This window comes from Haliotis cracherodii, unplaced genomic scaffold (assembly GCF_022045235.1).
Source record: "Haliotis cracherodii isolate W230 unplaced genomic scaffold, xgHalCrac1.p SCAF_18, whole genome shotgun sequence".
In the NCBI taxonomy this organism is placed as follows: Eukaryota; Metazoa; Mollusca; class Gastropoda; order Lepetellida; family Haliotidae; genus Haliotis; species Haliotis cracherodii.
In genome coordinates, this window is record NW_027266273.1 from 11,987,844 (window position 1) to 12,014,210 (window position 26,367).

Here is a 26,367-nt window from a genome sequence, read left to right on the forward strand (position 1 = left end):
GATTGGATATTTGAGTATCTTTGGATTTTTTAAAGTATTTTTGCTGTAATGTCTACAGGTGTTTTGTGTGTGTGAAAACTGGAATCAGCTTATGAAGTTGGGAGGATTTTTACAACTAATTGGATATTTGAGTATCTTGGGATGTTTTTATTTTATTTTCGCTTTAATGCCTACAGGTGTTTTTTGTTTTTTTGTTATGAATATGTGGAAACTGGAATCAGCTGATGAAGTTTGGAGGATTTTTACAACTAATTGGATATTTGAGTATCTTTGGATGTTTTTATGGAATTTTCGCTTTAATGTCCACAGGCGTTTTGTGTGTTGTGTTATAAATATGTGAAAACTGGAATCGGCGTGAAGTTTGGAGGATTTTTACAACTAATTGGATATTTGAGTATCTTGGGATAAATTATGTGTGAATTTTCGTGGAATGAAATGTGTGGCAATGTTGAGGAGGAAATGGTCTGTGTGTATTTTCTGTTTGTGTTGGTGATTATTGTGTAAGTTGTATAATCTGTATTTACATGTTTCCACAAGTGTGCATGCAGGTAGAGTATATAATTATTATCTTGTATACCACAGCTTGGCCAAGCTGGGACATACTCATGTGCATGCACTGATCCTATTTAACCATTTGCCTTAATTTGTACGGAAACTCATTTTGTCAGCCTGATTCAAATATATGTGGACTTCCAATATGCTGTGACTAGTGGCTTGTTGAATGTCAACTTTTAAAAAATAATTTCTTGTTATAGATTTCAGATTTATTTGGAGGAACTGTGAATTTTATTATGAAAACTGTATTTTCGAATATAAGATGAAAAAATGCTAGAGGGCCTTCTATGGTAAAGGGCAACACACGTTTGCAGAGGCAGCCACCTTGAAAAATGGCCACCAAGGACTATCAGTAATCCATCTACATGACTGATGTACTTGAATGCAGATATTGTTATCATTTGGCTTAAAATGATTCTACATGTATTTTTGGTCCAGGGCTCCCCCTCCTGTCTGGGGTTGGGGTGGTTCTAGTGTTTTCAAAGAGACTTTATTGACTTCACCTTGAATTTGGATTTTTAAAGAATTATGGATTATAATGACCTCAGCTAAGCTTTCTATACGTTTTTTGGTAGATATAGAAGACATGAACACACAATGCCATTTAGAATATGGTCAAATGTAACAAATGTTATAAATGGAATAACACTTCTTAGTAAAGTAGAGATTCTCATACTTTTTTTGGGTTGACTCCCATCTGGGATTCGAACCCATACTCCCAGAGTGAGGCACCTAATCACCAGCACACAAAGTCAGCGATCTAACCCACTCAGCCACCGAGGCTTCCACAAAAATAAAAGTCTGATAACATGGCATTGTGTGGTCATAGCTTTACACTTGCCAGAGGAGTACGCAAAGTATGTAATCTAGATTACCAGTTGTCAGACATTTATATTGTTGTGAAATCCTCTGTGGATGATGATGATAGAGATTTAACGGGGACTTTCACTTGCATACCATGAAACATACCGGTACTCATTCAATTTGACCTTCAAAGGATGAAATTTGCCTTCTAGTGAATTTTGGGTCCCCTTTTTGCAATGAGTGATCAGGTTTATAATATGATTTGTTAATCTCACCAGTTATTTGTATATCAGGTATATATTGAAGAAACCCCATTTTCCTGCCAGTGTCAAATACCGATTCTTATCGTCACCCAGTCTATCAGGTGTTAGGCTTGATCCCCGACGTAGATACTCCGATATTGGTCATGCTATCACATTGATTGCGAGATAAGGTTCTGATCCTATGACTTGTTATTGATTTATTGATTAGGGAAGCCAGCGATCAGTTTTATTGATTAGGGAAGCTTGTGATCAGATTTATTCTCTTTCTTTTGGTTCGATGGAATTACTCTATTCTGGGCAATGTCATAAAGACAAATTGAGATTCTGGTGGCTAATCTCAGCGGTGGCCTGTTTTATTAGAAGGAAAGTATAACTTTTGATGTATATTTGTTTTGCTTCAAAACACCAGATATATACTACTCGATAGAAGTCATGCAATGACAGATTGACTATAGTAATGTGAAAGAATTGGGTGGTCCTTAACTTCTTTTGAGTAGTATATGTTATGAGGTTTTTCTTTTGTTGCTTGACAGGCTACATGCATAATGGGGTGTTATTTTTTCAATATGGTCACACTCTTTCATTTCACGGGTCACTGTTCTACCCAAACTTAGGTCTAGACTTTGAAGAATAATAACTTCAGACCATATTGCAGTCTTTCAAGTTATTTGTATTTTCCTGGTCAATATGTCTGTACATCAGTGTTGTCATGGCTTACTCAATATTTGACATCAAGTAGTATTATTTTTTATTTATATTTTTACATTAATGGAGGTGTAAGTGTAATATACGGTGTGCACACTTTGCGTAAATCCATGTTGTACAAGACCCGTGAAGATTCGGGGTGGAATAGGTCTTCAGCAAACCATGCTTGCCGTAAAAGACGAGTATGCTTGTTGTAAGAGGCGACAATGGGATTGGGTGGACAGGTTCGCTGACTTGGTTGATGCATGTCATCATATTCCGATCACTGCATTGTCTGGTCCAGACTCTATTATAGATGGCCTTCATACAGCTGGAATATTGCTGAGTGTGGCATTAAACAACAAACAAATAAACAATTATTTAATCATTTACACAAAAATGTAGACAACAATATAAAATCAGTGACTTTGTTCAGCTCCACAATGCAACCAAAGTCACACTGACCCAATTATCAGCCAATAAGGAATCAGTAGACTGCTAGTAGGCGTGGCCAATTGTTTGGGAGCTTGGGATCATAAATGAAAAAAACTATGGTCAGCCAATCAAGTGCTATGGAGTTACTTGCAATATATATATTTGTTATAAAAACAAACAAACAATGTAAAAGGTTAAACAAAACACGAAAAATGCATGCTAAGCTTAAGATACCTGTATTTTCAATAAAACACACCCAAAATATACTTTTTTCTTTTTTAACTTTTCTTTTTAAATTTTAGCTTAGATTCATCCATGAAAGAAGAAAACAAAATACTATGGGTTAAGTTTTCCTTTCTCCGCCCTCCTAATTACCTGTTGTCTGTTTCACAGACCTAAAAGAATAAATTAAGAAATGAATCCAACTCAAGTCTAGAATGATTTGGCAAGTCTAGATTGCTTCAGCTCTAGGCTGAAATTAAGCATTGTTCTGGGATCCATTTGGAGTTTCTTTTATATTTGTAAATATATATTTTTAAAAAAGATAACTTTATTTCTGGGACTACTACAATATACAATACATGTTAGTCTAACTTGCGTGTGTCACTTTGGGCTTTCGTCCCCAATTAAGCTGACCCAAAATTCCATAAATGAAATACTGTTCAGTGCAGTTAAACCAACCTTATTTGTTCACCTTTTTCACCAAATAAATATGAAATATTACGTTACTTTATACCAGTATTACAAGAGCTGGACAACGAATGATTGCATTAATTTTGAAGGTTCAAATACTCAAAAATATTTGTGGTAAATATTGCAATGGGATATGATTAACACAAACTCAATGTCCTCCATTAATGACACAGGTTTCAATGTGAATAAATCATTAAAAAACTTGTTAAATTTTTTAAGTATTTAATGATTGACAGTTTGTGATCGTCAAACACACATTACAGGTGTTCACACTTACCTGATGTCAAAATGAGTCTGTGAAGTATGTTTTTAGCGTTTAAGTTGAAACAATTTGATTAAAGTGGTACTGTTGAACACTGTCCTTTTAAGTTTAATTTATTTGATTTATGGTCACTGATTTTTATTGATCATGGGACTCTTTGAACATTTGAACTTGAAAGACAAGACTGAAATAATAACATTGTGCTTTTCAAAACAGAAACAACTGATTGAACTTTAAGTTTTCATTTAATTTTCTCTAAGAGCATGTACTTGAAAACAAACTGATAAAACTGATTATAAACGATTTTCTACCTAATATGCCATGATGCAAGAGGTAGAGAAATGTGGTCCTCCAAAAATTCCACATTCAATCAATGTCTTGAAACACACATTTGGCAAAGTTTAAAGTCAGTGGGACCATCAAAACATATTCTTACATCAAAATATTGTTGAACTGACCATTGACATTGCTGATAAGAATTAGAGTTAAGCATCCATTTCTAACTTCATTAGGCTTGATTTTATGAATCAATTCATTGTAAAAGAAAAGACAATTTTTTTTATTACAACGAAAAACTTCTCAATTTCCATTTTAGCACTCTGATTTGAAATTTTATAGTACCCGGTAATCAGACAGTTTTAATATTGAACACCAATTGATTTCCCATAAAGAACTTGTGTTTCTGATTTCATGTCTCGAGGCAATGAAATAACCTTTATTGCAAGAAAGCAACCTCTTTTTCACCAAACACCACATATGATATACATTGATCTGGGAGCCAGCTCGGTCACGTATGTAACAAGTTAATATATACCCTATACCCTGAATAACCTGTGTAAACTACAGCTATTTCTCATTCTATTCGAGCTTATAATTGGCACAAACATCACATGTATTTGAATATTTCTCCATTCAGACGAGGTGAGAAAAGCAATATGCTGTAATTTAACCTGGTTACTGGGAGGTATTATTAGTTGTACGGTATACAGTATTTCTATAGATTTCAATGGTGCAATTGTAACTGTAGCTTTTGTTGAGTTTTCTGAAGGTATTGTGGGATGATTTTCTGCTTTGTGGTGTTACCCCACACACTCGAGACATGTATAGATGTAGGTAGTGGTTATGCTAATGGAACATGGTCATTGTCAGATTTCAGGAGCGTTAAGTCATGGTTTGGATCGATTGGCATTACTGTACAACTTATCCCAGGATTTAATCTTGTTTCCGATGTGTGTTTTATCTTTGGATTATGTTCTGTGGGATCTGAGTGATGCAAGAGTTATACAGTTATTTGTTCAGCTGTTTTAGGTTATGGATAATCAGAAATAGCACCGAGGTTGTGTTAACTTGTGTCGTGAAACTGAGGGTCGTGACAAATGGTTTGTCATGATTATTCAGATTTGTAGTCTTTGTGTTGAATGTTCTTTTTATTACGATACAAACTCAGGTTGATGTTTTCTATTAATAATCCTCATAATAATGATAAAAGTGAAATTTGTTTGAACGGTTGAGTTGACAAGTTATGTCAAGTCATAAATGAGTTGTGTCTTTTTCTCAGATGAAATAAGGGTTTAGTTGTGAACTTATCGCGAGTGAATCTAGTCCAAGATGTTGACGCTGAAAGCTGGATACCCTGTTCTGAAACCCCACAACGGTGGAAGGAAGAAGAAGAAACATGGAACTTTAACGGAGAGAGTTCCTCAATATCTACCACCTATGTGTTTCAAGACACAAAACATGCCGTCCAAACTTCTTCATATTGGCACACATAATAGTGCTCTTGATAAGGACTCAAAATTATGGACGTCCATGATGTTGAAGAGTTCCTTTGAGCCAGTGCAATCTATGAAACTGCCTACAATATTTGAAGGCTCTTATTGTCAAAAACTTCGAAACTCTCGCCATCATCGACTTGTGCCGTCAATACTGGACCCCCCCAAGCTTCGACGTCTTGGTTCTGGCTTGATGCCCCCTGTTGTTGTCGACAGTGCAATTCTTACAGACTTGATGGTGATTAGCAATTACGTCAGATGTTTTTGTTTGTTGGGTTTACTGATTTTTAGGTCCAAAATTCATGTCAGTAGGTCGAAATATTAAAGATGATAAAATTTCAAGATTTTATATATTTTTGCTTGATTTCCTCAAAATGGTAAGGAGGTAGGGGAAAAAACAGGGCGGGAGAAATGGCAATTTGTCACTATTCATTGTGTTTTGAACTTTTTAAGATTAACTTTCAACAGGTTTTAATTCTAGTACTTTAAATAATTTATTTATATCAATAGCGTTAGTAAATCAGTTTTTTAAAAACGTTTTACTTTATTCTGGTTTTGGATTTAAAAGAAATTCACATTTAAATTTTTTGGAGTTGGTAGATCTGTGAACCAATTTAAAAAAAATCTTACCTTAAAAGGGTAAATTAAAGGGGTAAAAAATATTCATTTAGAATTTGTAACTTTTGAAACAAGGATATATATAATCTATGGTTAAATGTGTTTGGGCAAATACTTGGTGGCATAAAAATGGCATCAATCCAGACTTTATAACTCACCTACAAATGTTACTGGCCTTTATGTACTAAACAAATGCTGAATGTGACCAGTTGGTAAGCAGGTATATCGGGTACAAAGTCTTGAGTTTTATTCCCATGGTTTAATGGTGTGACATCTATCGTGAAACTTAATTCAAACTTAATCATGTGTAGAAGTCTGTGATTTGTAAAAATGATTCATCAATCTCCCCTCAATGGTTTCTATATTGATAAAAGTTTTGTCAAGCAATACTCACTAATTCTTAAGAAACTTAGACATTTTACTGGGACATTATTTTGTCCTGCCACACCTTGAACTGTACCTTGTATTTTCTGTGTTTTGCAGTCCCTATTAGACTCCCATCGACAGCAGCAACTTGAGGTGGACTTCCCGGCAATAGACAACCAGTCACACAGCTCGGACTATGGGGGATCCTTCAGGGGATCCAATATTCCAACTCATGCTGTCAAAGGACATTCCGGTATGGACAAGGGGTTCCTCTCGGATGTTATGACATCAATATAGATATATTTTTTTATTGTCAACCTGTTCATGAATCTCAATAGGGCTTTACTTAGGAAATACGACGTAATAAGCGCCCCGCTCTAATAAGCGCCCACGGCCATATTTGCTAATATATTGGCTAGTGAACAATCCCAATTAGCACCCCTTCCGATTGATCAATGTACACAAGACTTATTTATGCACCCTTAATTATGGGCAATTAAATTCTGGAAACATACATCGGTCGTATATAAACATTTCAGGCTGTCAGCATAAACCACGAAATTTATCTTTCAACTCTGTTTTCTTCACTAAAATAATATTCTAGGAGACCCCTATTTCTAATTTAGAGAGCGCCCTGGGCGCTTATTACGTCGAATACGGTATACAACAGGTGGGAGTTTTTTATTGTGCAGTAAAACACTGCACGGAGAATAAACGATGAGGGGCATAGTCCCAAGTGGTTTATTTTTCCCTGCCGTGTTTTTATTGTATGATATACAGCGACCACGAGTCGTTTATTTCTCATATAAGATATCAACATTATGTACAGCCTCTTTAAGGATATTGATAACTGTACAAGGTTTAAAAATATTTACCTGTATTTAAATACTGATGACTTCCTGGGACAATCCATGACCTTGGCAATGGCGGACAAGTCCAGTTTATGAATGGGGGTGTTAAGTTTGTTATTTTCCAGATATTCTCCCAATTTTCATGTTGATTATCTGTACCTTTTCTCCCAATTACCGGGGGCATGGATGGCCCAGTCGTCTAAGGCGCCGCGATTCGCTGTGCAGAGTTGTGTCCCTTGGGCACGCCAGAAACCTATGATTGTGGGTTCGAATCCCGGTTCGCCCCGATTATGTTTCTAGGTTTGTCAGCACCATACCCGTGCTTGTGGGTTTCACCGAAGTGGTAAACGTCTGAGACCTGCATCACTTAGGGCTTTCCTCCCACATTAAGCTGACACACCGCGATATAACTGGAATACTGTTAAAAGCGGCGTAAAACCCAACTCACTCACTCACTCTCCCAATTACCAATTGTCATATCTCTCCCACTTTTGGGTGCGATGTGTGTTGTGAATGTTTGTTGTGGCAGATTGAAATTAGAATATTTGACAGGTGTGCATTTCGTTTTACCTGTCAGTGACAAAACATGCATAATATTGTTGTTAGACAACTTTTCAGAATTCCAGAACTCAAACCATTTTACAGCAAAATATGCCAGCAGAATATATTCAATGTGAATTTTCCAAATATGAACAACTTTGAATGTTATAAATTTCAAGCCCAGAATCGCAGTTGGCCATATGGAATTGATGAAGCAGGAAAGGAGTACATTGGCAGTGCACCCATTGTGTCACTACGAGAAAGTAGTTCCTCCCCCTCCGGGTCAGTGACAAGTATCCCCCAGCTTCCAGCCATCTCTCGACATCCACTCACCCCCATCAAGGATGTCAGCAGAGAGACAACCTACCAGAACATCACACTGCCACCCATTTTTGGTCAAGGTGTGTGATATAACAAATATAGCATACTGGATTAGAGTGCACTCCCTTTTCTAACATAATAATTTCCACCCACATGCACATGATCCAACTCAAATATATTTTTCAGTTTGAGATCTTGCGCTCTGAAAAGATTTCAATGTGTTATTATATGTTAGAAGTATTGAATTTGTATTTTCTGTGATATCAATATGGTGTTATTTAGAAGAAATGTAATTTTAAGATTTTGTATTTAAGATATTTAGAATTGGTTATTCTTGCAACATTTTTATCGGACACTTTTCTTGATGTTGTGTTAATGCCAAGGATCAGTAAAAATCATGTATATGATTTTGAATCAAATTTGTTAAGCATTTTTATTTGCATCTGAACCCAAATGATTGACACAAAATGTCCAAATATCGTATTGATACAAGTTTGCTGTATCTCTATCAGTACAACATTTATCAAATATTTTCTGTGACAGTCATTCTAACATTAACATGATTGCCCCTCCTGTTTTGAGCTGACTTGCTGTGAGATAACTGAATAATTATATATGTTGCACAGATAATATCACATGTGAGGCATGTTCGTTGAATGCACACTAAATCTGATTGACAGTGAATGCACACTAACATTTGATTGGTAGCATGATTGATGTATTGATAGATGGTGTTCCGTTGGTTAACGTTGAACCTCCAACGCCACAACACTCGACGTTGATGAATACAATGGAGACAGATGGCCGTGCTGTTCCTCCCAAACCATCAAAGGATGGTAGTTGCAATATTTAATCTTGTAAAATCAATCTTTACAGTGTAAATAAGGCTGAATCTAAAGGGTCAACAACTCTGGGACTAAATCACTGCAGTTTGCTTTGCAGAGTTGTCTCCCATATTTTTTATCAGCCATCTTGAAAATAGTTTTATTATGTGGCAAAATTGAATTATAAGCACTGTCTTGATATCGTATCAATATATTAACATTCAATTATGCCTGTCACTCACTTACTCACAATAATTTCACCAAGAAACAGAGATGGACTTTAAATGGTATCATTGCATACCTTTTGTTTTTACATGTACATACATGTTCAACAATTCATAACATTAAGATATTATATGTGATGAAGCAAAAGACTTGTTGGTATTTTAAGATGTGTAACATTGCTTTCTAACTGATATATCTTGTAAATAGTCTTTAAAATATCTGGTCGTAGATATATAAAGAAAACTAATTGTTTGATATTGAAAATGAGAACTCAGTTAATGTTTCTTAGGAGAAGATGACTCGTGGAGAGGAGCTGAGAGACAGCATCATCGGAAGAGACAGAAGAAGGCATCGCAGGCTGGTTCAGACAGAGGTAAGTTGCCTGTCATCATCATCATCATCATCATCATCATCAAAAATATTGCCATTATCATGACCCACAGGTCTGATGGCCTGCTTTGAATCATCATTATCACTACCCCTAGGTCCAAAGTCTTGATTGATATTGTGATTATCACTGCCACAGGTCCGATGGCCCGAATAACATCTTTATCACAACCTGCAGGACCAATGACCTGTATCATATCATCATTAACACTTGCCATATTTAGTACTGCCCACTACTGTCATTATCACGGCCCGCAGGTCCAATGACCTGTATCATATCATCATTATCACTTATCATAGTTAGTACTGCCCACTACTGTCATTATCACGGCCTGCAGATCCAATGACCTGTATCATACCATCATTATCACTTATCATAGTCAGAACTACCCACTACCAATACTATCACGGCCTGCAGGTCCAATGACCTGTATCAGATCATCATTATCACTTATCATAGTCAGAACTACCCACTACCAATACTATCACGGCCTGCAGGTCCAATGACCTGTATCATATCATCATTATCACTTATCATAGTCAGTACTACCCACTACCAATACTATCACGGCCTGCAGATTCAATGACCTGTATCATACCATCATTATCACTTATCATAGTCAGAACTACCCACTACCAATACTATCATGGCCTGCAGGTCCAATGACCTGTATCATATCATCATTATCACTTATCATAGTCAGTACTACCCACTACCAATATTATCACGGCCTGCAGGTCCAATGACCTGTATCATATCATCATTATCACTAATCATAGTCAGTACTACCCACTACCAATACTATCACCGCCTGCAGGTCCAATGGCAGCAGGGGGAGCCCACCTCCACAGCAGCAGCGAGAGCATCGCCCACAGTGGTGTCCAGTCCATCCCCAGCAAACAGAGGCCACACTGGAAGGGAAGCCAGCAGAGCCTCAAGAGTGTTGGATCCAAGAAGGGACGTGAGTTGTCCTTGTGTTCTCCTCCAAAATCCCTTGGCGACCGGGTTAGAATTGTCTTGAGGGGCGGTCAGCTAGCCTAGTGGTTAAAGCGTTTGCTCGTCATGCCGAAGACCCGAGTTCAATTCCCGACATGGGTACAATGTGTGAAGCCCATTTCTGGTGTCCCCTGCTGTGATATTGCTGGAATATTGCTTAAAGCGGTGTAAAAAAACCATACTCACTCACTAAAATTGTCGTGAGCAATCCATGCTTGTCATAAGAGGCGACTAATGGGATTGGATGGACAGACTCACTGGTGTGGTTGATGTATGTAATTGGATCCCATGTGCGAAGATCGATGCCCATGATGTCATTCACTGGACTGTCAGGACCATTAATTTAAAGATCGCCATCATACAGCTGGAATTTTGCCGAATGCGGCGTTAAATAAAAAGACAACAACAAAAACGAACTCATTCAAACAACTGATATAAATCTCAGTCTGTCCATCATGCAGTCGGTTTATTTCATTGATGTCTGAATAATAATCTAACAGGAACTATATGGTATTATCAGTTCTTAGACGTAAACATCATCAATTAGACAATTAGAAAATAAAAACAAAAGTTTTTCTGCAGATACTTTGGACATTAGTTAGGATCAGGTTTGGACAAAAATACCCTGCAAGTGTGTCTGACTTGATTCTTTTGTTGATCCAAAAAGTAAAAATGTACTGATTGATCCAAAAGCTGAGAATTTTTTTTAAAGGTATTATGCTCTTCATAAAGATTTTTTAAAAACCCTTGGAGATTCTGGGTAGGAATATAGGTCCCCAGCAACCTATGCTGGTTGTAAGAGGTGACCTAATAGATGGTGGTCAGGCTTGGTTCACACTGTGTACTCGTACCCTCATTGTTGTTCACAATATCAATCACTGGATTGTCTGGTCCAGACTAGAGTATTTACAGGCCACTGTCATATGACTGGAATATTTCTGATTGTGGCGTTAAGCAACAAACATCAACATTAAAATATTTGATTGGTTCAGGTGTCGACTTTGACAAGAAGTCCTCCACGAGTTCACCGGATCGCTCTGAGAGTGAGGACTTTCTGTTGACCCTAGATATAACCACTGTAGACTGTCTTACAGTCCAAACCCCCAAGCTTACACTCTGCTAACCCAAGGCCTGCCTGTAGCCCCCGCTTCCTACATGTTAGAGGGGTTGACCCTTGGATCAGCCTGGTCAATAATCAGTGCTTCTTTTGTAGTAGTCATTTTTGTTCAACTGACTGTAGTTATTATTATGTTGGGTTTTCTGTTTATTTTGCTCTAGAATCATGGTTAGGCTTTCTGCAGTTACCTGCAATGCTTCAAAATACCTTGCAGGTTTTTTTTGTAAAAAACAACATTGTGTCTGAGTCTGTATGACTGATGTTGTTTTCACCAAAGTGGCCAATGTCTGACACGTGTCACTTCCCACAGTAAGCTGACCCGCAGTGATATTCTGGAAATATGTTTCAAAGCAGCGTTAAGGCCAACTCACTCACTCATTCATCCAGAGGCTCCATAATTCCTGCGATTACAAAATCTCCATTATGTAATTGCCATAAATCTCATATTTTGTCAGCACACTTTAAATTATTTTAAATTTTTAACAGAAGTCCTCTTCACTGTCAACTATTCAGAGGCTCCATAGCTTTTAGATTTCAAAATTTCTATTATGTCATTGCCATAAATCCCATGTTATGGCTGTCATCATACTAACTAAATCTACAGATTTTCAACAGAAGTCCTCTTCACTGTCAACTATCCTTAATAAGTTGTGCAGTAGTATCCAGAGGCTCCATATTTGTCTTCTATACATTTCTGTGCACATGTGCAAAAACTTCCAACTGTTTATTTGGATAATACACTAAGATAGTTTTTATACAAAAAATAACTCGTCCCCTTCAGGTTACTTGTTTGCTAAACATTGCTCTTGATAATGACCTCTAAGATTTGTATGCATGAGTTTTGTCATCTTCCCGAGACAAGGCAGTTAACTGACTGTCAAAGTCAGATTCCACCTCTCATATCACTTGCATTTGCTGCAAACGAAATGGCGACGCCCAGTCAAAACGATCTGATTTTTAATCATGATCTCTATTGCAATGAAACATGAAGTGCATCAGAGCACTTGAGCAGGATTTGGAAAATGTCTGTCAACCAATAGACGGTAGTCATGCTCTGCAAATCCTGAAATCAACGGAAATCTGCATGGCATTCACCATGTTGTTTATTAACTGGATGTCGATTTTGATTGGACTATGCATAGATTCCTTAGTCCAGTCAAAATATGACTCCATAATTCCAGCCTAGTTCGGCAGGGGTGGAAACTGGACTTTTATGGTCAGTTAACTCCCTTGTCTCCGGAACATGGAGTTTCATCTTTGTTGTTATATTGCTCTAGTGTTATTTGTCATTTTTCATAATATTATTCCTTTGTAAACAGTCTAACATAGAGCCTTTCTGTAATATCTATGTAGTGGAAATAGATGTAGATCAGTGTTAATGTAGGAAATACTCACAAAGCATTTGTGTTCATATTTTTCTGTTGTACAATTCTAGATACAGTAAAACAAAGTATCAATGTTGATCATCCTGTAAGCAGCAGTAAAAGAAAGTATCAATGTGATCATCCTGTGAGCTACAGTAAAACATAGTATCAATGTTGATCATCCTGTAAGCTACAGTAAAACATAGCATCAATGGTGATCATCCTGTAAGCTACAGTAAAACATAGTATCAATGTTGATCATCCTGTAAGCTACAGTAAAACATTGTATCAATGTTGATCATCCTGTAAGCTACAATAAAACATTGTATCAATGTTGATCATCATGTAAGCTACAGTCAAACATTGTATCACTGTTGATCATCCTGTGAGCTACAGTAAAACATAGTATCAATGTTGATCATCCTGTAAGCTACAGTAAAACATTGTATCAATGTTGATCATCCTGTGAGCTACAGTAAAACATTGTATCAATGTTGATCATCCTGTAAGCTACAGTAAAACATCGTATCAATGTTGATCATCAGGTGAGCTACAGTAAAACATAGTATGTATGTTGATCATCCTGTGAGCTACAGTAAAACATCATATCTATGTTGATCATCCTGTGAGCTACAGTTAAACATAGTATCAACATTGATCACCCTGTAAGCTACAGTAAAACATAGTATCAATGTTGATCATCCTGTAAACTACAGTAAACCTTAGTATCTATGTTGATCATCCTGTAAGCCACAGTAAAACATAGTATCAACATTGATCATCCTGTAAGCTACAGTAAAACATAGTATCAATGTTGATCATCCTGTAAGCCACAGTGAAACATAGTATCAATGTTGATCATCCTGTAAGCTACAGTAAAACATAGTATCAATGTTGATCATCCTGTAAGCTACAGTAAAACATTGTATCACTGTTGATCATCCTGTAAGCTACAGTAAAAGTTAGGTATTAACATTGATCATCCTGTAAGCTACAGTAGAACATAGTATCAATGTTGATCATCCTGTAAGCTACAGTAAAACATAGTATCAATTTTGATCATCCTGTAAGCTACAGTAAAACATTGTATCAATGTTGATCATCCTGTAAGCTACAGTAAAACATCGTATCAATGTTAATCATCCTGTAAGCTACAGTAAAAGTTAGGTATCAACATTGATCATCCTGTAAGCTACAGTAAAACAAAGTATCAGTGTTGATCATCCTGTAAGCTACAGTAGAACTTAGTATCAATGTTGATTATCCTGTAAGCTACAGTAAAACATTGTATCAATGTTAATCATCCTGTAAGCTACAGTAAAAGTTAGGTATCAACATTGATCATCCTGTAAGCTACAGTAGAACAAAGTATCAGTGTTGATCATCCTGTAAGCTACAGTAGAACTTAGTATCAATGTTGATTATCCTGTAAGCTACAGTAGAACATAGTATCAATGTTGATCATCCTGTAAGCTACAGTAAAACTTAGTATCAACATTGATTCTGATATTACATGCATTGCGGATTACTATAGAAGTCCTGTCTATAGACATGAAGTAATAGTGTAGAAATAAGTTTTAATTCTTATTTTGATATGCAAGAAGTTTGTGTAATATCTTAAGGAAATATGTGCTAATTAAAGAAATAAAAAATCCACAGAAAAAAAATTATTAACACAAAAATGAAATGTTAAGAGCATCCTTTATAACTTTTTATGTCAGACATTTTGGTTGATTCTTACACTTTGGACATGCCAACAGAAACATGGATTTGCTTTTGAAATCTTTAATTATGAGACAACTGAGATGACTTTACACTTTGAACATGCTGACTAACCCCTATATCTTGTTCAGCCGGCAGTGTCATTGGTGATGGTTCCTTGAAGGGCAGCATCATCTGCGCCCCCGATGGTGAGATCATCAGCGTTGGCGGATCCGTAGGACCGTCCAAACATGCACATGGTGATGTGGCTCCACTGCAAGATGTCATGCGTGTCAACAAGAGAGTTGGTGACGGTAGGTGCAACTTTGTCAATTGGTATTGTTAGCTAGAACAACTTTGCTATTCTTCAAGTCATACTTTCTATAAATTCTGTGTGAGCTCTGGGTGTGAAGACTGTCACTGGTATCATAACTTTAGAGTGTCTTTAGAGTGTCTTAAGAGTGTCTTTAGAGTGTCTTTAGAGTGTCCTAAGAGTGTCTTTAGAGTGTCTTTAGAGTGTCCTAAGAGTGTCTTTAGAGTGTCTTAAGAGCACATTTTGAGAGGTGACTTAAATGGATCAGTGGTCAGGCTCTGTGACTTCGTTGATTGTCAGCTTGCCCTGATGGAGTGGATCACTTCTTGTGTTTTCTGTCTCTGATTTGCCTGGTCCAGATTCGATTAATCACAAGCGTTCAGGTTAAGGCTGGAATATTGCTGTATGCACTCACTTTCTTCTTACAACATTACGCTGAAAGTATGATCCAATCAATGTGAAACCTAACTCACTCACCCACTCAGATCGCCCAGTTGTCTAGGGCGCTGCGATTCGCTGTTGAGAGTTGCGTCCCTTAGGCAGGCCAGAAACCTATGATTGTGGGTTCGAATCCCGTAATGTCTGAGACCTGCATCACTTCTGGCTTTCCTCCCAGATTAAGCTGACACGCCGCGATATAACTGGAGAACTGTTAAAAGCGGAGTTAAACCCAACAAACTCACTCACTCACTCACTCACTCACTCACTCACTCACTCACTCACTCACTCACTCACTCACTCACATCCCCAATTCTACCTGATTATAGCCCTTGGTTGGTTGGCTCCATACCTCTGCTTGTGAATTTCCTCACACATTAAGCTGACATGCTGTGATATGCCATATCTATTTGTGTATAATACACACTTTTTTCACAATTTTTAACAGGAATACTGTAAAAAGAGCTTGCTCACTCGTGAAATTTGAAAATATCTAGGACCTGTGTTCAGTATTTGTGATTTAGCTGAACTGCTGTTCAAAGAGGCATAAAACTCACCCACTCACTCTCTTATATGTTCCAGGTGAGGTTGCGGAGTCCATCCCATCGGACACAGACGAGCCGGAAGAGTGGAAGGAGTCCCGAAAGAGGGTCCACCTGGACGGCAAGGAGGAGAGGAGACAGTCTCGCAAAGGTACGTCTCAACTTCACCATCAATATCAATACCTGTCAGCACTGTTCCATCAGCTGTTCTCATGTCAATGTGAAGCATTTTTGTCCATGGCTCTCTCTGTGACATTTCTAAATACAAATGGCTGAACCTGATCCCGTTAGTCGTCTCTTACGACAAGCATGGGTTGCTGAAGATCTAGCCTAAGACCGGTTCTTCACGGGCCACATGTGCATGTGCTGGGCTAGCAAGTCTGATGCCTGTTCCGTCACGATTAAGTGTATACAGCGCACTTTGAACAAGGGGAGTAACTCTCATTAAATAAGAGTAAGTAATGGACAAAGGGCAGTAACTGTATCCCTCATCAAAATATATTTTGTCATTACAAAATACATTAAGCTGACACACCGTGATAGGACTGAAATACTGTTGAAAGTTCAAAGCCCGGCTCATGGAGGTTGTCATCAAAGGATAAGGATGAGATTAGAAGTTATTTAGTGTTTGGCACTGCCTTCAATTTAATGACAAATTATCAGAGTGGAAGAGCAGACACAGTTCAGTAGGCATCTGTAAGATTTGTGTATTCAGGCGGACCACTCAGTTACTTTTAGACAAATATTTACAATCTTAAAAGTCATGAAGTATATTGGAGAAAAGCAGGGAGACAAGATTAAAGTGTTGTTTTTTATAGAATTATATGACTTGTCAAGTATTCAGTCGAGTATCATTGTGGTATTTTTTCAAATCTGGAGAATAAGATCATGGTCTAGTTTGTCTCCCAGACCCTAAAAGATAAACTAAAAAGGAGTCAAACTCAAGTTTAGAATAATTGGGGAAGTCTTGATTGCCTCAGCTCGAGGAAATTAAGCATTGCTCTGGGCTCCATTTGGTGGCAGCGATGGTATAGAGAGCTCCGTGAACGGGCTATCACTGTGAGGAACTTGGGCGAGCAATGGACAAAGGGAAGTAACTCTACCTATCTTCAAATCTTGAGATTAGGTCATGGTCTTGTTTGTTTCCCAGACCCAAGAGAATAAATTCTTGAAAGGGTCCAACTCAAGTCTAGAATAATTGCCGGGAAGTCTTGATTGCCTCAGCTCGAAGAAATTAAGCATTGTTCTGGGCTCCATTTTGATTTTCTTTTTCTTTTTGTAGATATAGATCTATATTTTTAAAAACGAAAATTTCATTTCTGGGACTAAGTGCTAGTCTTTTCACTATCAAATGTGTTTATTCCACCAAAGATTCAGAAAGTGGCCGAGAACTTGATGCATCTGCATCCATTCATCAGTGGAATTATGCCAGCAGTGACCAGGGGCGCTCCCTGGCGCCGCGGGCACAACCTCTCACTGCCAGACATGTAGATGCAGGTACCCTGTGTGGTGTTGGCTAGCTTACCTTCAAGTGTGTTGGGAATACGGTGTAGGGATGTGTAATCTGTTTGGTACCAGCTTATTAATTATCGCCTGGTTGGTGTGAAAAGGGCTTAGTTTGATGGGTAGGTAGCGATGGATTTCAAAATGATTATTAAGTATCGGGTGAGACTATTTGTCAAGTTTGTGAATGTTACTGTTTACCCATCGCATGTTGTCTCCTGGTTTCTGTATTGTATGCATGGGCCTTCAGAAAGAACTTCTTTCTTTTCTTTCACAAATTTAGAATAATTATTATGGTTCATGCCAGGTCAGTTAACTAATTTTATTGATAAAATAAAATAAGAAAATATAAAGGGATTAATTTAACGCATCATTCAAAAAAACATTTCCAGCAATATCTTTTTCATTTTTGTTTTGTTTTGTGACAAAATAGATGTTTGAGGTTGTTTTTTTTCAATAAACCAAGTTATACAAAAAGCCTCATAGTGCTGTTGTTATGGACAAGGGGGAAGCGCCACATTCACTCACGTATATATATATATAGAGAGAGAGAGAGAGAGAGAGAGAGAGAGAGAGAGAGAGAGAGAGAGAGAGAGAGAGAGAGAGAGAGAGAGAGAGAGAGAGAGAGAGAGAGAGAGAGAGAGATATGACCATTAGGTCTACAATCAACTTGAAGATGCTGTGTAAAGCCCTTGATTGGTAGCCAAGATTAAGGTTTTTAGATGAAAAATTCTGTTGGACATTTAAAACTTCATAAACATTTATCTTTTGCAAATATGGAAATCCTACAATATCCATCATGAGCTTAGCTTGCCTGTGTTGTGTGTTGCTCGTCTTTTTAATGCTTGCCCTGTTTAGCCAGCCATACTGTTTCAGCCCATTCAGAGAGAGGGTATGATGATGAGACATTTGAGTCCGAGTGGGGACCAATCACAGAGAAGCCGGAGGAGGAGGCGAGGGCGATGATGGACAGCCGGGAGCCGACCATGGAGCTGGAGCTCACTCCTCACCCTCCAACAGAACACAAAAGTCATGGGTCCACAGACCAAACAGATCTTGTAAACCCTTCTCAATTAACAGACCTTTCACCGCCCTCTGCTCCCACAGATCCTTCTCGCGAGTCTACAGAAACAAGTGTCATGAAAACTAAATCGAAATCTAGCAAAGCTAGATCAGCCAGAACTTCTACACCCTCGGCAGGGGACACTGAGCTGAGTGCAAGGACAACTGAAAAGACCAGGATGAGTGAAAGGTCAAGGTCAGGTGACTTCAAAAAGAAAAGGTCAGAGGAAAGGTCAAGGTCTAATACAGTTAAGAGTTCAAGGAAAGAGTCTGATGCAGCAGATGATGAGGTTTTTGATAAGGATAACACAGCATCCACTGCTTCTGATGCACATCAGAGGAAGTCAAGCAGTATGGAAAGGACACCGAGGTCTCTGGGAACATCTGACATGAAAAGGAAGGAGTCTAAAAGCAGGAACAGGACACCTGTGTCTGGAGGGAGGTCAGATCTCACCAGGAACCGAGGGAGTTCCAGAAACAGCCTACACAGTCGAAGCAGGAGCAATGATCTGAGTGAAACCACAGAGCAGAAACCGAAGAATGGTTTGAAAGAGTCCAGGGCTGCCTCTTCCAGACAGGAATCTGTAAAATCTGTGACCTCAGAAGAAATGGTTAACTCTAACATGAACAGACCTGCCTCTACAGGAGCTGTTGCTGAAGAATGTCTACTGCCAAATATAAATGCTCCTCAAAGGTCCCTTTCTGTAGTCTCTGGCCGAACTTCTCCAGTGTTTGAGGAACTTCCGATCCCAGGATGGACTTCAAACCGAAGTCAGTCCCAGTTGACAGACAGGAGCAGGCTGAGTGATGGAAGGAAGAATGTGACCCATGTGATGGAGGCACCTGGAAGTTCTCAAGACGTCAATACTGAGGACAATCTGCTGTCCCTTAAAGGACGTAACAGTCCAGCAACCTCATTGAAATCTGCCGATCCAAAAAACGGTTCTGACCTGATAGAGAAGCTCCCTCCATTGAACCTGTCAGGTCTTGAAAGTCCTCGAGTTGACCTTGTGTCAGCAACTTTGGCAGAGGACAAGGTTGTGTCTGGGGGAGATGACACAGACGGACAGGAGGATGGTAAAGCACCCAGTCACTGTCAATCAATGTCAAGGCCACAATCTCAAGCAACTGAAATGAACTCAAGGATTTTGTCGGGAGAATCACATCCCAGTGGCCCCCTACAGGTGACCGGTGAGCAGGTGTTTGTGCCCTCTGTACCACACTCACCTCTGACCAGGTCAAGGTCACTGAGGTCATCAAGGTCAACAGTATCCAGGATTGATGAAGGTTAAATTGAAGTCTGGTTATTGCACGTTCTTGTTGCACATCATTGGTTTGCATGTTACCACCTCCAATGATTGACTTGTTCTTTCTTGATGCACATATTCAGTGTCAGATCAGCACTCTCTTCTTCACATTGTCTCCTTGCCTGTTACTTGTATATGATCATTCTTTTCAGGTTAAACAAATAACATGCTGTCATAGAAATATAAAACAATCTGTCAAGATGTAATCCACACATGTGGAACAATAACCAATACTTATACATTGTATGTTCCGCAAACACCATCAAAGCCACTATCAACTTCAGGGCCCACTTGCACAAAGCGATCTTAGCGCTAAGATCATCGTAACTCCCATACTTTAACATAGGCTTACAATAATTGTAGCGCTAAGATCGCTTTGTGCAAGTGGACCCAGAACAGTGTCAAGGATGTTTTGACTTGGTCAATTAGATGGAAGTTATAAGCTCCAGTGCAATTCACAAACATGTCCCTGTCTAAAAGAATCTGGTTTTGTCATAAAATTGTCTGCAGGTCAGTAATATGTGGAGACGTTCTAGAGTTCTTCATTCACTGCAGAGCTATACACAAGGGGGTATCATATAACTATAAACAAATAAATCTAGTGCCTAACCAGTATAAGAAGATTAAGATTGCTTCACAAATGTGTTATCCCAAATATAACATTTGTGACATTTGACCACTTTCTATATGGCATTGTGTGTTCATAGCTTTCGGCCATGGGAACCATGCCTGTCAGAGGGGTACACAAAGTATGTGATCTAGACTACCAGTTGTTGAACTTTCATTTTTGTGGAAGCCTCGGTGGCAGAGTGGGTTAGATCGCTGACTTTGTGTGCTGGTGATTAGGTGCCTCACTCTGGCAGTGTAGGTTCGAGTCCTGGATTGGACTTTACTGTCATTTACTAAGAAAGTGTTATCCCAAAAATAACATTTGTTGTATTGTCTTCCCTTGAAAAATCTACAATCTTGTCAAAATTGACCTCCTGTCAATGGACTGACATGTAAACAGGACAGAGCTCTGAGGTAGAAGGGCTATGAGCGGGTAGTAAATTACGATGATTTTCATGTAATTTCTGCGATTTTCATAAGAGTATGTGGAGAATATGTATGTATTGGATGTCATATAAGCATAGATGTATCCAAAATGACATGTATTTCATTTTCTTCTACTCGAGGGAATGGGCGATTTAACTGCATGCATTGTTGATTTGGGTTTGCAACTAACGTTTGACGGTGCTGGTTATAACCAAGTGTGTTTATAATATGAAGCTGATATTTTGTTTACAAAGAAATGTATAATTATTTCAATGAACAATCCAAACATTTTTTCTTAATTTTGTGCATGCAAATATACATTTAATATGACTCAATGTATCATATTTTACTTCTTCATTCATAGACCTTGTTGGTAATCACTATATTGGGCATATATGTGAGTGTATGTATTTCTAGCTTGTATACTATTTATGAATATATGAAGAAAACTTGCCATCACAAATAATCCTTTCGTGTTATTAAATGATAGAATATTGTTAAATGTGAATTAGCTATCTTACAACCATTCTGATATTCATGTGTTCAAATCTTTTTTGTTTCTTTTCTCAGCAACTTCAGATGAAAGTATTTTGAATGTTACTATACAGAAACACTTTGAAACCGATAGTGGATTTTGGCTTTGATAAGTAACAAGTGAGGGATGCTCATGTCAAGAGGCGAAAATGTGAATGAGGATTTGAACTCGGACAACATTATTGCAATCTTGCATGCCTTCAGGTCTTACTACCATGTACCAATTTGTTTGTTTTCCGTCAGTTTGCCAAAAATTATTTCCCAAATTCTACTACGCTTTTCATAGTGTGCCAGTATAAAGATTTTATTGGCAAGAGATTGCTGCCGACTGGACTGTCACATAACATGCTGCTGCTGTTGTTTCAGAGTCTTCCGCATCGGAGCAGCTGTTAGTGGATGCTCTCACTGAGCATGCTCAGAAGATCGCTCAGAGCGTGCTGAGTCAGTCGGAGGCGGGGCACAATCTGGAGGCGGACATCAGGGTGAGCGGGAGGAGGAGCAGAGGGAACACCTGCTTCAGTGAAACATCCTCGGTCATCCAGTGTATTTACCTCCATTCTGTTATCATAAATACCCTGGACCCATTCGCAAATTAAGTGTTGTTTAGGAAGTTTTTTGTTAACTTCTACAGAAATTCCCTCATATGTGCTAGATTTGATTGGACAGTTACGTTTAGTGTTAAAGTGGACTCAATGGATCCATGGTGTTAATGACAAGAGGATGGAGACACATGACACTGGATAATCAATGATGCAAAGGGGATTATCATATAGCTACAGTACACTACGGTTATAACGAACAAGCTTATAACGAACTGACGGATATAACAAACTTACTTTTTGATCCCGACTACTTACTGTAGTCATGCTGTATATGTACTTATAACGAACTACGGTTATAACAAAGTAAAATTAGTAGTCCCTTTGTGTTGGTTATAACCGTAGTTTACTGTATATCAGTCATTGTTGTAGAGTAATGATAGCAGTGCAGTTTATAGACTCTTAAGCAACAGGCAACAGGCATTTATTTTTTAATTACAAAAGGTTCCAAGATGTTAATTATATGCAGCTATTTATTCGTGGCTGCTGTTTATATTGTTCAGAGAGATGTATGCATCATGTATTTTCAATTTTGTTTCAAATGTTTCTTTTCCCATCCAACACTTGATGCAGCATTTAATTATTCAAGGCAGGTGTATATATATTGCTGTCTGTCGCTTGATTCCATCAAGACAGGCATGCTTTTAAGGGGATGGTGGGTTAGCCTAGTGGTTAAAGTGTTTGATCATAATGCTAAAGGCCTGGGTTCGATTCCCCACATGGGTACAATGAGTGAAGCCCATTTCAGGGCCCACTTGCACAAAGCGATCTTAGCGCTAAGATGATCGTAACTCCCATACTTTAACATAGGCTTACAATAGTCTTAGCGCTAAGATCACTTTGTGCAAGTGGGCCCTGGTGTGCCAAGCACTGTTATTGCTGGAATATTGCTAATAACAGCATAAAGCCCAACTCTCTCACTTGTTCAAGGATTTATTGTATGTCTATTGAATCAAAGTGTACAAGTTGGATGTCATTATGTTCAGAAGTGCCTGTAAACCCTGGCAATTTTGATGTGGCGAAATGGTTGGAGTCCAAGACCTCGCAACCCCTTGCTGCATTAACCAAAAGGGTTATATTAACATTGTGCTTCCTATATTATTTATGCTATGGGAGAGTCTTGGGTGTGTGACAATGATCAGGTCATTCAGTAGTCACTAAAATACAAAACATTTAACTCATTTTATACTCAGTGAATTATTTAAGTGATTTAATGTCTCAATTTCAGTTCCACAGTGACCTAATCATTGTTTTGTGGGATTTTTAACAAACATACCATGATTTCTTGGTATTGAGGAGCCTTCTGATACAATGTTTGGCATAAGGCACAAGGTTCTTACAATACAAGTTGTATTCCTAATACAATGTACAGTAAACCACGGTTATAACGAACTCAAAGGGACCACGAATAGTATTTCGTCATAAACATAGTTCGTTATAAGAATTTCGACTAAAATATACAATAAAAGTCAGAGACCTAAAAACAGGTAATTATATCCATCAGTTTGTTATATCCATATGCTGTATGTGGTATTTACGTCACGGGAACACTCAGCTATAATTTCTATTTACTGTCATTTTATTTCACTCATTTTATTCTATTACGAGGAAATTTTTTTGTAAGTGATCTAATGTTTGAGTTTGGGTTAACAGTCTTATAACATCTATCTCTTTGTATCTCCAATGTGAAGGGAGAAAGAGATTCTCTAATATTTAAAAAGAATGTGATATTTACCTTAATTACCAAAACTTTGGATCAGGGTTTGGTTTACAATAGCTAGAATTTCTGACTCCATCATATACTACTCAAAAGAAGTTAAGGAACCCCCGATTCTTTCATATGACTTTAATTAATCATGGTATGACAGATTAACTTCAGTCATATGAATCGGTTTTCTTTAAATTCTTTTGAGTAGTATATCTTGATGTGACTTTACAGTTTAGTATATTGTCAAAAGAAATATCAGCTAGTGTAGGTCTTGAGAAATGATAGCAGAGTATATTGTAATTTAGTATTTAGCAGTTGTTTACTGTAAACAGGGAATTTTTTGCGACCGTTTTATTATTGCGAGTTTTGCGAACGAGACTCAATCGCAAAAATTAAAAACGCAAAAATAAGTATAAATAATACATACATACTTTATTCATTGCAACACGTCATCAAATGTTGAAATCATCAACCAGAACTACAAGTTACTGAATAAGTTAAAAACACAAATGAATGCAGAATGGTCACACAATACATCACAAATGACAGTGTAAACAGACCAGTTTGTGTCACTGTTACCTCACAGTAATCCTGCCTTTTTCCAACCTCGCTTGATTGCGTCAGTGTCCTTTGCAATTTTGTCCACACATGACATGACACTGAGTTGCGTCAATTATCGTATTTGATAATTGGTCGCAATCTCTTCCGGTCAACTTTCCGGCCAAACTAGCTTCCGAGAGAAGCTGTCTATTGTTTGGTACGCGAGGGGTCATCTCAACACGGCAACTCGCAAAAATATCTCGTCGCAGTATTGTCTTTGTCGTGGTATTCGCAATATTTTAACGGCGCAGAAATAAAGCTGTTTACAGTATTTAAAATCTGTATGATGGTTTGGTAGTGTATACATATTAGTACTTGGATAGTACAGAATTACTAATGAAGTCATATGATTTTTAGAAACCTGCTTTGTATTGCAATATGTTCATTGCAGATCTCTGTTTCAGATGTTTTAGTGCCTAGTTTTGTAGTTAACCGCTTCCTAATTGTAATTTAGCAAGCTGCAACATTGTGGGCTGACCGTCACCCAACCCGGGATATTTCTCGCAGTCAGTCTGTGCAGGAACCAACCAACACTGTAAGATATGTGTCGTGTGATTGGTCAATAATGCACCAATCACATCTGTTGTTTCACAGCCTCCATTCTGGTACCTTCTGATGATCAGGTTTATTTGTTTATTTGTGACATTATTTGTGACATTATGGGGACCGTTATTTATGTTTTTTTAAATAACTGATTTCAAACTCTTTTAAAGTAACTGACAAAGTTATTCAAATATTATTTTAGGGTATGGTTTAACTTTGAATAAACCAATATATATTTTTACAACACAAATAATTAACATGTTAACTGTTTTGCTTCAATTAAATCATCTATTTAGCTCTGTTTTTATTTTGTAATATTTAATTCAGTTAATTCATTGCATATTTTCATCTGAATTATGAGAAATTAACTTATTGAACTTTCATTGGGTGATGAACTAAAGTGGTGAAGTTTCATGAACATTTCATATTTTGTCTTTCTTTATATTCACATTTCACATCCATCGTGAATTAATCTATAGTCAATATACAACTCAAAAGAAGTTAAAGAATAGATGGCTTGACAGATTAACTAGTGATATGAATGAATTGGTTGTTCCTTTACTTCTTTCGAGTAGTATATATACTAAATGTTTTCAAATCATCTGGTTATTATATCCGTCAAACTGGTACTTACCTCCCTTTATCAGAATGGAGGCTGGTTGAGCACAGCTTGAGTGTTTGTGATTTGTTTTGATGCACTTTAGTTTGTGATTGTCACTGCAGTCTCTAACTGCATGCATTGAATGGTGGCAGGTTATACTCATGAATCTTGCTGATAAATATTTGGACATTGAATTTGAAAACAGCTACGCACTTCACATAAATCATTAAGCAATAAGGATTGTAAACTTGGACATGATGTCATTAGGAATATATGGTTGACTATATAACAGTGGATATATTTTAGAAATTCATATTTTAAGGCTCACTTTCTAATTGATGGGCCCTGTTATCAATGTGATTAATATCTGAACACACTAATATCTAAATTATTTCATTATTGATAACTGTTTAATTGCTTGCTTAGTTTCTCACATTCTAACCAATTAATAATTGATGTGCTTTCAAATGTGCCATATTTGCTTTTACTTCAGATATAATTTACTCCCCCAAAATACTCTGTCCTATAAATTCTTTCCTGTTTATTCTGTCTATATATTTTGTCTCATATACCCTGTCCTATATTTTCTGTCTCATATATCCTGTCCTTTAAATTTTGTCTCGTATACCCTGTCCTATAAATTCGGTCTCATATACCCTGTCCTATAATATCTGCCCATATACCCTGTCCTATAAATTGTGTCTCATATAACCTGTCCTATTTTTTCTGTCTCATATACCCTCTCCTATAAATTCTATCTCGTATACCCTGTCCTATATTTTCTGTCTCATATACCCTGTCCT

General features: G+C 37.7%; 1 protein-coding gene across 1 annotated transcript in view; it reads left to right on the plus strand.

Annotated features, from left to right (window-relative positions):
- Positions 1-26,367, plus strand: part of LOC139465775 (uncharacterized protein KIAA2012 homolog) — a 73,479-nt gene that overhangs the window by 25,052 nt on the left and 22,060 nt on the right. Inside the window, exons 7-17 of the mRNA XM_071247670.1 lie at positions 6,570-6,705; positions 8,023-8,244; positions 8,893-9,000; positions 9,503-9,586; positions 10,419-10,562; positions 11,590-11,640; positions 14,932-15,093; positions 16,113-16,223; positions 17,444-17,569; positions 21,880-21,995; positions 24,875-24,955. Of these exons, the coding sequence (XP_071103771.1) occupies positions 6,570-6,705; positions 8,023-8,244; positions 8,893-9,000; positions 9,503-9,586; positions 10,419-10,562; positions 11,590-11,640; positions 14,932-15,093; positions 16,113-16,223; positions 17,444-17,569; positions 21,880-21,995; positions 24,875-24,955 (1,341 nt within the window). The remainder of the gene's footprint in view (positions 1-6,569; positions 6,706-8,022; positions 8,245-8,892; positions 9,001-9,502; positions 9,587-10,418; positions 10,563-11,589; positions 11,641-14,931; positions 15,094-16,112; positions 16,224-17,443; positions 17,570-21,879; positions 21,996-24,874; positions 24,956-26,367) is intronic.